General features: G+C 46.2%; 1 protein-coding gene across 1 annotated transcript in view; it reads right to left on the bottom strand.

The window, feature by feature from the left end:
- CNGB1 (cyclic nucleotide gated channel subunit beta 1) overlaps nucleotides 1–12,015 on the bottom strand; it is an 80,851-nt gene that overhangs the window by 6,895 nt on the left and 61,941 nt on the right. The window contains 6 exon segments of the mRNA XM_060172105.1: nucleotides 2,486–2,632; nucleotides 2,869–2,987; nucleotides 4,109–4,192; nucleotides 4,327–4,424; nucleotides 6,345–6,504; nucleotides 8,104–8,245. Coding sequence (XP_060028088.1) covers nucleotides 2,486–2,632; nucleotides 2,869–2,987; nucleotides 4,109–4,192; nucleotides 4,327–4,424; nucleotides 6,345–6,504; nucleotides 8,104–8,245 — 750 coding nt within the window.

Genomic DNA, 12,015 nt, shown 5'->3' with positions numbered 1-12,015 from the left:
GAAAGATAAACACCTGCAGGCCTGCTATAAGGGTTCAGGCCCTGGCCCCCAACTTCAGAAGGAGAAGCTTCATGAGCAGTAAAACAGTGCTGCAGGTGTCTCTCTTTTTCTCTCCATCTCTATCTTCCCCTTCTCTCTCAAGTTCTCTCTTTCTATAAAAAAGAAAGAAAGATGGGAGAAGAGAGTAATGAAATGAGGGGGAGAGGAAGGGAAGGAGGGAAGAAGGGAAGGAGAGAAACAAATGCCTGCCAGGAATGGTGGATTCATTTTGCAAGCACTGAGCTCCAGCAATAACACTAGTGGCAATTTTCAAAAAAAAAAAAAAAGGCATTAAAAATAGAAAAGTGGCAACTCAGTACAATGAGAGATCTTAGACAGATCTAGGAATTTGAAAAAGAAAACTCTGAGAGTCAGTGGCATTCCTCTATGCAAACACTAAGCTAGAAGAAATTGAAATCCAGAAATCTATTCCTTTTACTACAGCAAAAAAAAACAGTAAAATATCTAGGAGTAAACCTAACCAAAGAAGTGAAAGTCTTGTATACTGAAAATTATGAGTCACTACTCAAGGAAATTGAAAAAGACACAAAGAAGTGGAAAGATATTCCATGTTCATGGGTTGGAAGAATTAACATCATCAAAATGAATATACTACCCAGAGCCATCTAGAAATTTAATGCTATCCCCATCAAGATCCCAAGCACATCTTTAGGAGAATAGAACAAATGCTACAAATGTTTATCTGGAACCAGAAAAGACCTAGAATTGCCAAAACAATCTTGAGAAAAAAGAACAGAACCGGAGACATCACACTCCCAGATCTCAAATTGTATTATAGGGCCATTGTCATCAAAACTGTTTGGTACTGGAACATGAACAGACACACTGACCAGTGGAATAGAATTGAGAGCCCAGAAGTGAGCCCCCACATCTATGGACATCTAATCTTTGACAAAGGGGCCCAGACTATTACATAGGGAAAGCAGAGTCTCTTCAACAAATGGTGTTGGAAACAATGGGTTGAAACATGCAGAAGAATGAAACTGAACCACTGTATTTCACCAAATACAAAAGTAAATTCCAAGTAGATCAAGGACTTGGATGTTAGACCACAAACTATCAGATACTTAGAAGAAAATATTGGCAGAACTCTTTTCCGAATAAATTTTAAAGACATCTTCAATGAAACGAATCCAATTACAAAGAAGACTAAGGCAAGTATAAACCTATGGGACTATATCAAATTAAAAAGCTTCTGCACAGCAAAAGAAACCACTACCCAAACCAAGAGACCCCTCACAGAATGGGAGAAGATCTTTACATGCCATACATCAGACAAGAGGCTAATAACCAACATATATAAAGAGCTTGCCAAACTCAACAACAAGACAACAAGTAACCCCATCCAAAAATGGGGGGAGGACAAGGACAGAATATTCACCACAGAAGAGATCCAAAAGGCCGATAAATACATGAAAAAATGATCCAAGTCTCTGATTGTCAGAGAAATGCAAATAAAGACAACAATGAGATACCACTTCACTCCTATGAGAATGTCATACATCAGAAAAGATAACAGCAGCAAATGCTGGAGAGGGTGTGGGGTCAAAGGAACCCTCCTACACTGCTGGTGGGAATGTCAATTGGTCCAGCCTCTGTGGAGAACAGTCTGGAGAACTCTCACAAGGCTAGAAATGGACCTACCCTATGACTCTGCAATTCCTCTCCTGGGGATGTATCCTAAGGAACCCAACATATCCATCCAAAAAGATCTGTGTACACATATGTTCTTGCCAGCACAATTTGTAATAGCCAAAACCTGGAAGCAACCCAGGTGTTCAACAACAGATGAGTGGCTGAGCAAGTTGTGGTATATATACACAATGGAATACTACTCAGCTGTAAAAAATGGTGACTTCACCGTTTTCAGACGATCTTGGATCAACCTTGAAAAAATCATGTTGAGTGAAATAAGTCAGAAGCAGAAGGATGAATATGGGATGATCTCACTCTCAGGCAGAAGTTGAAAAACAAGATCAGAAAAGAAAACACAAGTGGAACCTGAAATGGAATTGGTGTATCGCACCAAAGTAAAAGACTCTGGGGTGGGTGGGTGGGGAAAATACAGGTCCAAGAAGGATGACAGAGGACCTAGTGGAGGTTGTATTGTTATATGGGAAACTGGGGAATGTTATGCATGTACAAACCACTGTACTTACTGTTGAATGTAAAACATTAATTCCCCAATAAAAAAAAACAGAAAAAAATAAATAAAATAAACAGATTCTGCTTCCTGGAAAAAAAAAAAAAACTCTGAGGATAACTGGCAAAATTCAAGCATGGATTCAGGATGAGACAGCAGTATTGTTTCAGTAAGGAACTTCCTGACTTTGAGGAAGGTACTGGGGTAGTCAATATATGAGCAGATGCTCAGCAAATGCAAGCCAAAATACACAGGGCTTTGTTCAATGAAAAGGAAACATACCTGGCCTTCTTCCGGAGTAACTTCTGAGACTCAGGATAGTGCACCAGAATTTCATTCAGGTCCTTCTTGTCAAGAATGAAGAGGTTGGTGAAGCCGTGGGCTACCACGTTGGCTGTGCGCCGGTTCCCGCCCCCGACAGCCAGCAAGCTGTACAGAGAAGGGAGAGAGGGCTGAGACTCTGGGGAGGTCATGGTGCTGTCCCACAAAATCTGTCCCTTTCATGTGCACTGAGCACGGTGAGCACATTGTGGCCTCATGCAGGTGATACAGCCACAGACCCACAAAGGATCCTTGAGGATAAAGCCCCAGCCAGCCACTAGCTGCCCACTCCCAACCCCAGTATTTGCCCAAACCCCCTGCTTTCACCTCAGCTCCCCTCTGACCTTATTTCTCCAAACACAGATCCAGCTTTCAGTGTCACCAGCACCGACTTGCCATCAGGGCCACCCAACACCTGCACCTGCCCGGCCTGGATGATGTACATCTCTCGGCCAATCTCGCCCTGAAACAGAGGTGGGGTGAGGCCCTCTGCGTGGCCGGCAGTGACCACAGGAGAGGCAGGACAGCTCAGAGGCCAGTGGCAGGGTAGGGAGGAGCCTGTCACTGACTCAGAGTGGGGCCCGCCACTTCTCTCAGGCCTCTCAGTCCCCTCCATCTGTTGACTGGAGAGGTGGACACACACCTGTCGTATCTAAAAGGAGGCAGACTAAAGGTAGGTAATTCCATGACTGCTGATTTGCTCAATGCTCACTGACTGGGCAGCTCACACACAAGTGACCTTCTCGGTAGCAAGAAAGAAAGCTGGGCCCCAGTGGTGCCACACTGTGCAAGGGCTCAGGTGCTGGGGACTGAACCTGGCACATCAGAGCCTTAAGTATCAAAGTCACTTTTTTTTTTATTGCCATCAGAGTTATCACTGGGGCTCAGTGCCAGCACTACAAATCCACCACTCCCAGCAGCCTTTTTTTTTTTTTTAGATAGGACAGAAAGAAATTGAGAGAGGACAGAGAGGTAGAGAAAGGGAACGAAAATGAAGTGAACCCGATGCAGGTGGGGAGTGAGGGCACGAACCCAGGTCCTTGCTCTTGGTAATATGTGCACTTAGGGACTAGGCAGTGGCATATCTGTTTAAACACACACACACACTGCAGCGTGCAAGGTTATAGGTTCAAGCCCCTGGTCCCCACCTGCAGGGGAAAAGCTTCATGAGCAGTAGAGCAGGGCTGCAGATGTCTCTCTGTCTTTCTCCCTCTCTGCCTCCCCCTCCCCCTCTCAATTCCTCTCTGTCTCTATCCAATAATAAATAAATTTTTAAAAATGGTAATAATGAACATGTGCACTTAACCAGGTGCGCCACCACCAAACTCCTGAAAGTAATTTCGCATGATCTCTTTTCTTTCATTTTCTAAAGTGGGGTTCCTCATCTTGGCCCCCGTGATGGCCATACCCAGGGAGCCTTGCAGATGCCTCGCAAAGCCTGTAGCACATCCAAATTCACAGCCTGCAGCCGGACAAAGGTTCCCTCTGCCAAATGTCCCTGGGATCGGCTCAGAATGTCCCAAGCACTGCTGCAGCCTAGACTCCAGGAACTTCCAGAGTATATCGCCCTGCGTCAGCTCTCACCTTCTTGCACACATAGTCGTTGGGCAGGTAGACAACAGAGCGAAGCCTCTTCAGCATGTCGAAGATCATCTGCCGGTCACAGCCCTATTTCGAGGAAGGAAAAGGAACCCTCCTTAGAGGACAGCATGGCTCCATGCCTTCCAGAACCCTGAGGGCAAAGCCCTGGGTGGGGGGGAAGTACCTAGAAGAACCCCACTTTCTGACCACATCCTAGTTACCTGGAAGAGCGCCACCTTGCTGACAATTTCATAGTTCACATCAATGGCAAGGTCCAGCCGCATCTTGTCTGGAAGCTGCACCATCAGCTCTGACTCGTCTGCAAACAACGAGACCCTGACAACGGGCAGAGGCACAGCCAGCCCACACACATTCACAGAGTCCACACTGCACAGGCTGGCCGTGGGCACAGCGTTTCTCTGCCACCCCAGCTTACAGTGCCCCCCTCTTGTCCTGGCCAGCGCTGTTCCTTCTGACAAGAATACCCTTGTTGCAGTTGCCAGGCTAGCTCCTACTTATTTTTCAGAACCCAACACTACTGTCACCTCCTCCTGGAAGCCTGCCCTTGAGATTCACGCCCCCCTCCCCCGCATGCCACACTGTCACATATGTTTTATTGTAACTGTTTGTTAATGAATCACTGCTACTCACAATATAAGAACACTTGCAAGAACTAAAGTATACATAACACTGTTTTTACAGTGTTTTACAAAGATTACATCTTTAAGTACTGCCAGCACCCCAGAGCTGCCCACTATTAAAATCCCCACTTTACAAACCAGACAAGGGAGGCTAGTCAAGGGCAGCGGCTTGCCCACAATCCCACAGTCCAGGAAGTGATGGTGATCTTGTGAAATCGGGGTCGCACCCAGGCCATGCTGCCCCTTAGCCTTCCTGGTGTTGTGCCCTCCTTGGATCTACAGTGCCCAGCAGAGAGCCTGGCACAGAATGAATGTGGGTAACAGCAAACAGGAAATGCACTACCTGACTTCAAGCCCAACAAACCTTTCCTCTACTTCACAATTATTTGTGAGCTTAAGCATGGGGTCTGTGTGACCCTAGGTTGGTCAAGGAAGGACTTCTCTGATGCTTAGCACTCACCACTATGAAAGAACACGGTGAGACCAGCATCTCTAGGTAAAATGAAATGAGGCTATGGACACGCCATGTAAACTGTAGAGTCTTGTGAAGCGACTTCCCTGCAGATGGGGTGCTGGGGGCTCGAACCGGGATCCTTACACCGGTCCTTGTGCTTTGCACCATGTGCGCTTAACCTACTGCCCTGCCACCCGACCCCCAAACTGTAGAGTCTTGTGTACTAACAAGTAGACCATAATGACCATTCTAAAGCTTCACTGTCCACAAGCTGATCAACAGTCTCAGCCTTGAGGCTACAGTATAGCTTCTATGAAACCAAAAAAAAAAAAAAAAAAAAAAATCTCAAACCCTCAAAAGCCCTTTCATTTTGAGTTGCTGATATTGAGGAGTTCTAAAGTCACAGTGATCAAGACAGTAATGTGCAGGCCCTGAAAACAAAAGCACTAGCTCCCCAAAGGCACTGGAAGAGACCTCAGTTAAATGAACATATAATTAGAACACCCAAATTTCTTTAAAGACTTCATTTAGAATCCATGTAAATGCCACTCAATTCAGAAATAATTTTCAAATAAGAGCCTTCCACTTTGCAAAGATTACTAAGCAAACCTCATTATGAACAGAGAGGTAGAAACATGAATTAAATGTATTGTTATAGCCGAATAACTTCAGAAACATAGCAAACAAAAATGTACACAATTGTATCTGTGTATAAATGTATGTGGAAGGCTGCAGAGGCAGCATAATGGTTGTGCAAAAGATTTTCATGCCTGAGGCTCTGAGATCCTAAGTCCAATTCCCAGCACCACCATAAGCCAAAGGTGGTCCGTGCTCTGGTCTCTCTCTCATTAAAATAATAAATTAAAAAAAAAAACCTTTCAAATAAAGATAAAAAATAAATGTATCTGAAGATAGAGGCTTCATTCTCTCCTTGGTTGGTGTATGGGTCCTGTGGTTCTGTCTCTGGTGGAGGTAGGTCAGGTGTATTTCAAAGTGCATCCAAAAGTCAAGCCCTTCGTGTTTTCAGGGAATCTCCTGATGGCCCAGACTGGGAAATCTGGCGGGCTCCCTAGGTCCCTCTTCCTTAAATATGGGGTCTCAGCACCTGGAGCTATGGAGACTACAGGAATGAGGGCTGCCTTACCCAGCATGCCTTGGGAGTGCCAGGTGTATTCGTACCAGGTTTTGACTCGGTTCTGCACGGACCTGGGGATCTTGTAGAAGTTCATGTACTTCACAGTGCTGTCCATGCAGCTGCGGTAGTAGGTCTGGCCTGCGGTGGCAGCCCCTACCACATCTCTCATCTGAGGGCGAGAGAGGTGAGAATTAAAGACGCCGCAGGGGTAGGAGCAAGTCATATTTGGGTGCTGGGGTGCGTGTGCGCATTGATGGGCAGGAGCAGGAGCAAAGCCCTTCCTGGTTTCTGTGGGTCCTCCGAACTCCCCACCAAAAGCAAAAATCTTCAAAAAAGGACTCAGAAAGATTAAGAGGGGATGGGGATCCAGTGCCCTGCGGTGAAAGAGGATGATGGTTGGATAGAAGGTGAAGAGTGCAGACATCCATCTTGGGGAGATGTGGAACTGCACCCCTGTAAATCAACATTTCCTCAACGAAAAGGGGAAGGGAGGGAAGGGGAAACATTTGGGGGTGCAAGAAATAAAGGATGAAAAACTGTGTTAAAATTTCATACTTTTATTTTTTTACTAGTGATGTGATCTGAGATGAACTGTTGGATCTCTCATGGATCTTAATTTTTATCTTGAACACATTGAAGGCAAGGGATAAGGCAATCTGAATAAGTCAAGAGATTGAAGGATCAGAAAATAAAAGGGAGGAGCTTTGGGGGTGAGTGTGGTGGGTGCCTTTATACAGACCTGGGTGGTCTGAGGGGGTGAGGAGATGAAGAAAGGGAGACACACATCCTCTCTCAGAGTTTCTGTTGATAGGGAGAATCCTCCACCATGTGGGTGTGGTAGGGGGTTGGGGAACGAGGCTGCTGCACGCTCAGAAGCCACACAAGGATGAAGGTGCCTTGGGACCAGAGACCATTCTGACCACACACTGAAGGCCATGTGGACCCCAAATTATGTGTAAGGGGGAACCTTCAGAGGTGATGCTCTGGACACATATGCACCCCAACACACTAGGGGCCCCCAGGGATTCTGAATGAAACTTGAATCAGCCTCTGCAGAAAGCCACTGAGCCCAGAAATCTAAGATGTTTCAGAGGGGTGAAACTTTCAGATAGGAGTAACCACAGAAACCACCATCCCGGACCTTGAAAAATTGATGTTAAGTGAAATAAGTCAGAAACAGAAGGATGAATATGGGATGATCTCAATCTCAGGCAGAAGTTGAAAAACAAGATCAGAAGAGAAAACACAAGTAGAACCTGAATTGGAATTGGCATATCGCACCAAAGTAAAAGACTCTGGGGAGTGTATGTGTGTGTGTGGGGGGGGGGGGGGAAGAATACAGGTCCAAGAAGGATGACAGAGGACCTAGTGGGGGTTGTATTGTTATGTGGAAAACTGAGAAATGTTATTCATGTACAAACTTATTGTATTTACTGTTGAATGTAAAACATTAATTCCCCAATAAAGAAATTAAAATAAAATAAAAATGCAAGTTGCATAAACCATGTATATATAATAAGTATTTTATACAGCCTTGCAAAAAGAAAGAAAGAAAGAAAAAGAAATAAAGAAAGAAAGAAAGAAAGAAAGAAAGAAAGAAAGAAAGAAACTACCATCCCATCATGCAGCAGAACCCAGAACTCTGGACATCTGACTTTCAGCCCAGTGCTCTTCCCCAGGCTTGGTATGTCAGAATTGGGCCTGGGCTATGATATTGCCAGCAGGGAGAGAGAGGGACCTTGCGGGTAATGTGGGGAGGTATAGCTACCTGTCCTATCATCACAGAAAAAGCAAAGACACCCGTGAAATAATTCAGCAACTGGAAGACAATTTCAAAAAGCGTCTGGGGGTCAGGCAGTCCGCCGATGGTGATGAGAGTCTTCACAGCCCAGTAGAAACAGCGGACGTAACTAAGGAGAGAAGAGAAGGAGGCTTTAGCTGTCATGTTAACCATGTGTGTGTGTGGGGGGGGGGGGGCTGCTTCTGGAGATCTACCTTGCGCCCAAAAGAAACCCCTGCCCAGTTTATAAATAGAAGAAAAACCACCTCTATCTCAACACAGGGCACTCAGGCCTGCAGAGCAGGCTGGGAAGTGCTGTCGGGCTTGGCAGTGTCTCTAGCCCGTTCCTACAGAGATGTGTTGTCGCCCCATTTACAGAAAGCAAGTTTTTAGGGAGAATTGGCAGGAAGACAGCCCCAGGCCTTCCAGCTCCTGATGTCTGGTCTCAATTGTCCCACATTCTTTCTTCTTCTTTCTTCTTTTTTTCATTTTTGTTCTCTTTCTTTCTTTCTAGATAGAGATATAGATGCAGAGAAAGGGAGTGAAAGAGACCACAGCATTGAAGCTTCCTTCAATGTGGAGAGGATGGGGCTTGAATCTGGATTATTCACATGGCAAAGAAGCATACTGTTCAAGGGAGCTATTTTCCCTGCCTTCTTTAATATTTTTTCAATATACAATCTTTCTTAAATATTTTATTATATTTATTTATTTGATAGAGAAATCCAGAAATCAGGGAGGGGGGAATATAGCAAGGAAGAGAGACAGAGAGAAACCTGCAGCCCTGTTTCATCACCTACAAAGCTTCTCCCCTGCAGATGGGCACTGGGTGCTCAAACCCAGGTCCTCGAACATTGTAACATGTGCAGTCAACCAGGTGCACCACCACCCAGCCCTCAACATACAATCTTTTCTTTACCTGGTTGTGTTGGGTCATGGAAAACAAGGGCAAGTTCAAAGTTAGACATTTCTAAAACAGCCTTTTTAAAATTTTTTATTTTATTTATTTATTCCCTTTTGTTGCCCTTGTTGTTTTATTGTTGTAGTTATTATTGTTGTTGTCATCATTGTTGGATAGGACAGAGAGAAACGGAGAGAGGAGGGGAAGACAGAGGGGGGAGAGAAAGACAGACACCTGCAGACCTGCTTCACCGCCTGTGAAGCGACTCCCCTGCAGGTGAGGAGCCGGGGTTCGAACCGGGATCCTTATGCCGGTCCTTGTGCTTTGCGCCACCTGCGCTTAACCCGCTGCACTACAGCCCGACTCCCTAAAACAGCCTTTTATGACCCTCCCCTCTCCTACCTATTTCCCAGGTGGTAAAAATGGAAGCCTTCAAATTCCAGCAGGCAAATTCCAGAGTGGGGCTTAACCCCAGGGGGACACCTGCCTCTCTGAGCTGTCACCCTCTATCTGTAACCCCTTGACACAGGCATGTGAGCTGTGGGGAGCAGAGGTGTGGGTGATAGGGTTCCAGCATGTGATAAAAGACACAGGAAGTATCCTGAGCTTGTCTGTCACAAGACAGCGAGAGTCCTTTCCTGACCACCAGCACTTCCCTGCTGTGCTTCCAGGTCACAGCAAAGGATATATGTGCAAGGTCTCAAATGGGACAAGCCTGTGCCTGACTGGCCTCCTCCCTGGACACAAAGGGCCACGCAGAGCCTATCAAGTCCCAGCGTCCTGCAGGGTTCCAAGTCAGTTCTGAAATGGAGACCCTCAATTCTGGTTGGTAGATTCTCTTCTCTGCAAATGCCCCCAAGCTGACCCTCCCCTGGGTCCCACACACCAGGGACACTGTTGGGACATGACTGGAGCCTGGCTGACTGGAGTCCCGCCCTGCTGATTTCTAGCTTTTGGACAAGGGACTCTCCCCAAGTCCCCTCCCTTCTCCTGAAAGGGGTGTGGCACTAGAACATGCTTTGAAGGATGGTTGTGAGCATGACATGAGGGGTCAGACAAGCACCTAGCATGTGACAGGCTCTCAGTTATTGTCAGCAACAGCGACCTTCTCTGTCACCAGTGAAGGTCACGCAAATGCACTGGGGAACAGTAGGCTTGCCTGGGATCACAAGAAGGTCCTCAGCTAGGGACAGACACATCAGCGTGCACACTGGGGTGGGGGGTGAGGCAGGAGGGCTGGAGGGGTCTGCTTCTGACTGGCTTAGAAGCCAGAAGAGGTTGGGCTCTCTGCACCTCATCATGACCTAGCGCCTAGAATTCTCAGGACGCCCCAGTCATACCTATCCTAACCGCCAGAGGGCGCGTGAGGCAACACTGAGCAGGCGTTGTCTGGGAGCCTGGTTGGGGTGCTGCAGGGCAACCAGAAGCAAGAAGATGGAGTCATATTGACAGGCTCCGCCCCCCACCCCAACCCCGCCACCACACACGCACACGCACGAACACACACCCTTCCTGATTGAGGAATCTTCCCCTGACGTGATACATCTTCAAAAACAAAGTCCTGGGGCCAGGCGGTGGCACATGTTACTGTGAGCGAGGACCTGGGTTCAGAAGTGGAGAAGCAGTGCTGCAGGTGTCTCTCTTTCCCTATCTCCTCTTTCCCTTTGAATTTCTCTGTCTCTTTTGGTGTACATATATAGATACAGAGATATAGATATATAGATGTATGTACATAGATACAGATATAGGTACATATCAATATATGGAGATATAGCTAGAGCGATATAGATATAGATAGCTATATATACATATATGTTAGACATAGATACATATCAAAGTGTTTTCAAGCTCCTGGTTCAGTTCATCTCAGATCACAGCACTATTTAATTTTTTAAAAAGTCTAAAGTGTTAACATAGTTTTTCTTCTTTTAAAATTATCTTTATTTATTTATTGGACAGTGATAGCCAGAAATCAAGAGGGAAGGGGGGATAGAGAGGAAAAGAGACAGAGAGACATCTGCAGCACTGCTTCATCACTCATGAAGTTTTCCCCCTGTAGGTGGGGACCGGGACTCGAACCTGGGTCCTTGCGTAGTGTAACATGTGCACTCAACCAGGTGCACCACCACCCAGCCCCCATAGTTTTTCATCATACGGTCCTTTATTCCTCACACCTCCAAATATTATTTCTTCTTTCCTTTCCTTTCTTTCTTCTTCCCCTCCCTCTCCCTCCCCCACCCAGCCACCAACTCCCCTCCTTCCCCCAGAAGAAAGACAAGGTGAAGGAATCAGATATTTAGGGACTTGGATCCTCAGGGCCCCAGTCCATCACAGGGACTCAAAAAAATGGGTGCTATTTTGAAAGGTATGGGCTCTCTTTTGCTAGTTTTGCTTTTTACATCTATTGAGGTAACCTGACGGGGTTATTACCAAGTGCCACACACACACCAGCACTGCTCAGCAGCAAGAGCTCCCGAAACTCCTACAGAAAGAAGTTCTAGACACCTGTCTCCTATCCTTCCCTTCCTTGTTCGCTGTTCCTCTCCAGGAATCTCTTCCAGCCCCTGGGGGGTGTACCAGGCTCAGACCCATGGAGGTGGGTGTTTTAGTTTGTTGAGATACATTCCCCTTGGAGAATCCAAGGAAAACTGGGGCCCTCCTTCTATTTTTTTTACTGTTGTAGTTATTATTGTTGTTGTTATTGATGTTGTTGTTGTTGGATAGGACAGAGAGAAATGGAGAGAGGAAGGGAAGACAGAGAGGGGGAGAGAAAGATAGACACCTGCAAACCTGCTTCACCACCTATGAAGCAACTCTCCTGCAGGTGGGGAGCTGGGAGCTCGAACCGGCTATTTTTTTTTAATTTGTTAATTGTTTCATTTGTTTGCTTGCTTGTTTTAGTCACAGCACTGCTCAGCTCTGGCTTATGGTAGTGCCTGGAATTGAATCTGAAACCTCAGGCAAGAAAGTCTATACTTAAAAAAAAAAAAAAACGCTCT

Source organism: Erinaceus europaeus, chromosome 2 (assembly GCF_950295315.1).
Source record: "Erinaceus europaeus chromosome 2, mEriEur2.1, whole genome shotgun sequence".
Lineage (NCBI taxonomy): Eukaryota > Metazoa > Chordata > Mammalia > Eulipotyphla > Erinaceidae > Erinaceus > Erinaceus europaeus.
Note: the sequence above shows the minus strand (reverse complement) of the source record. Positions and strands in the feature narration are given on the sequence as shown.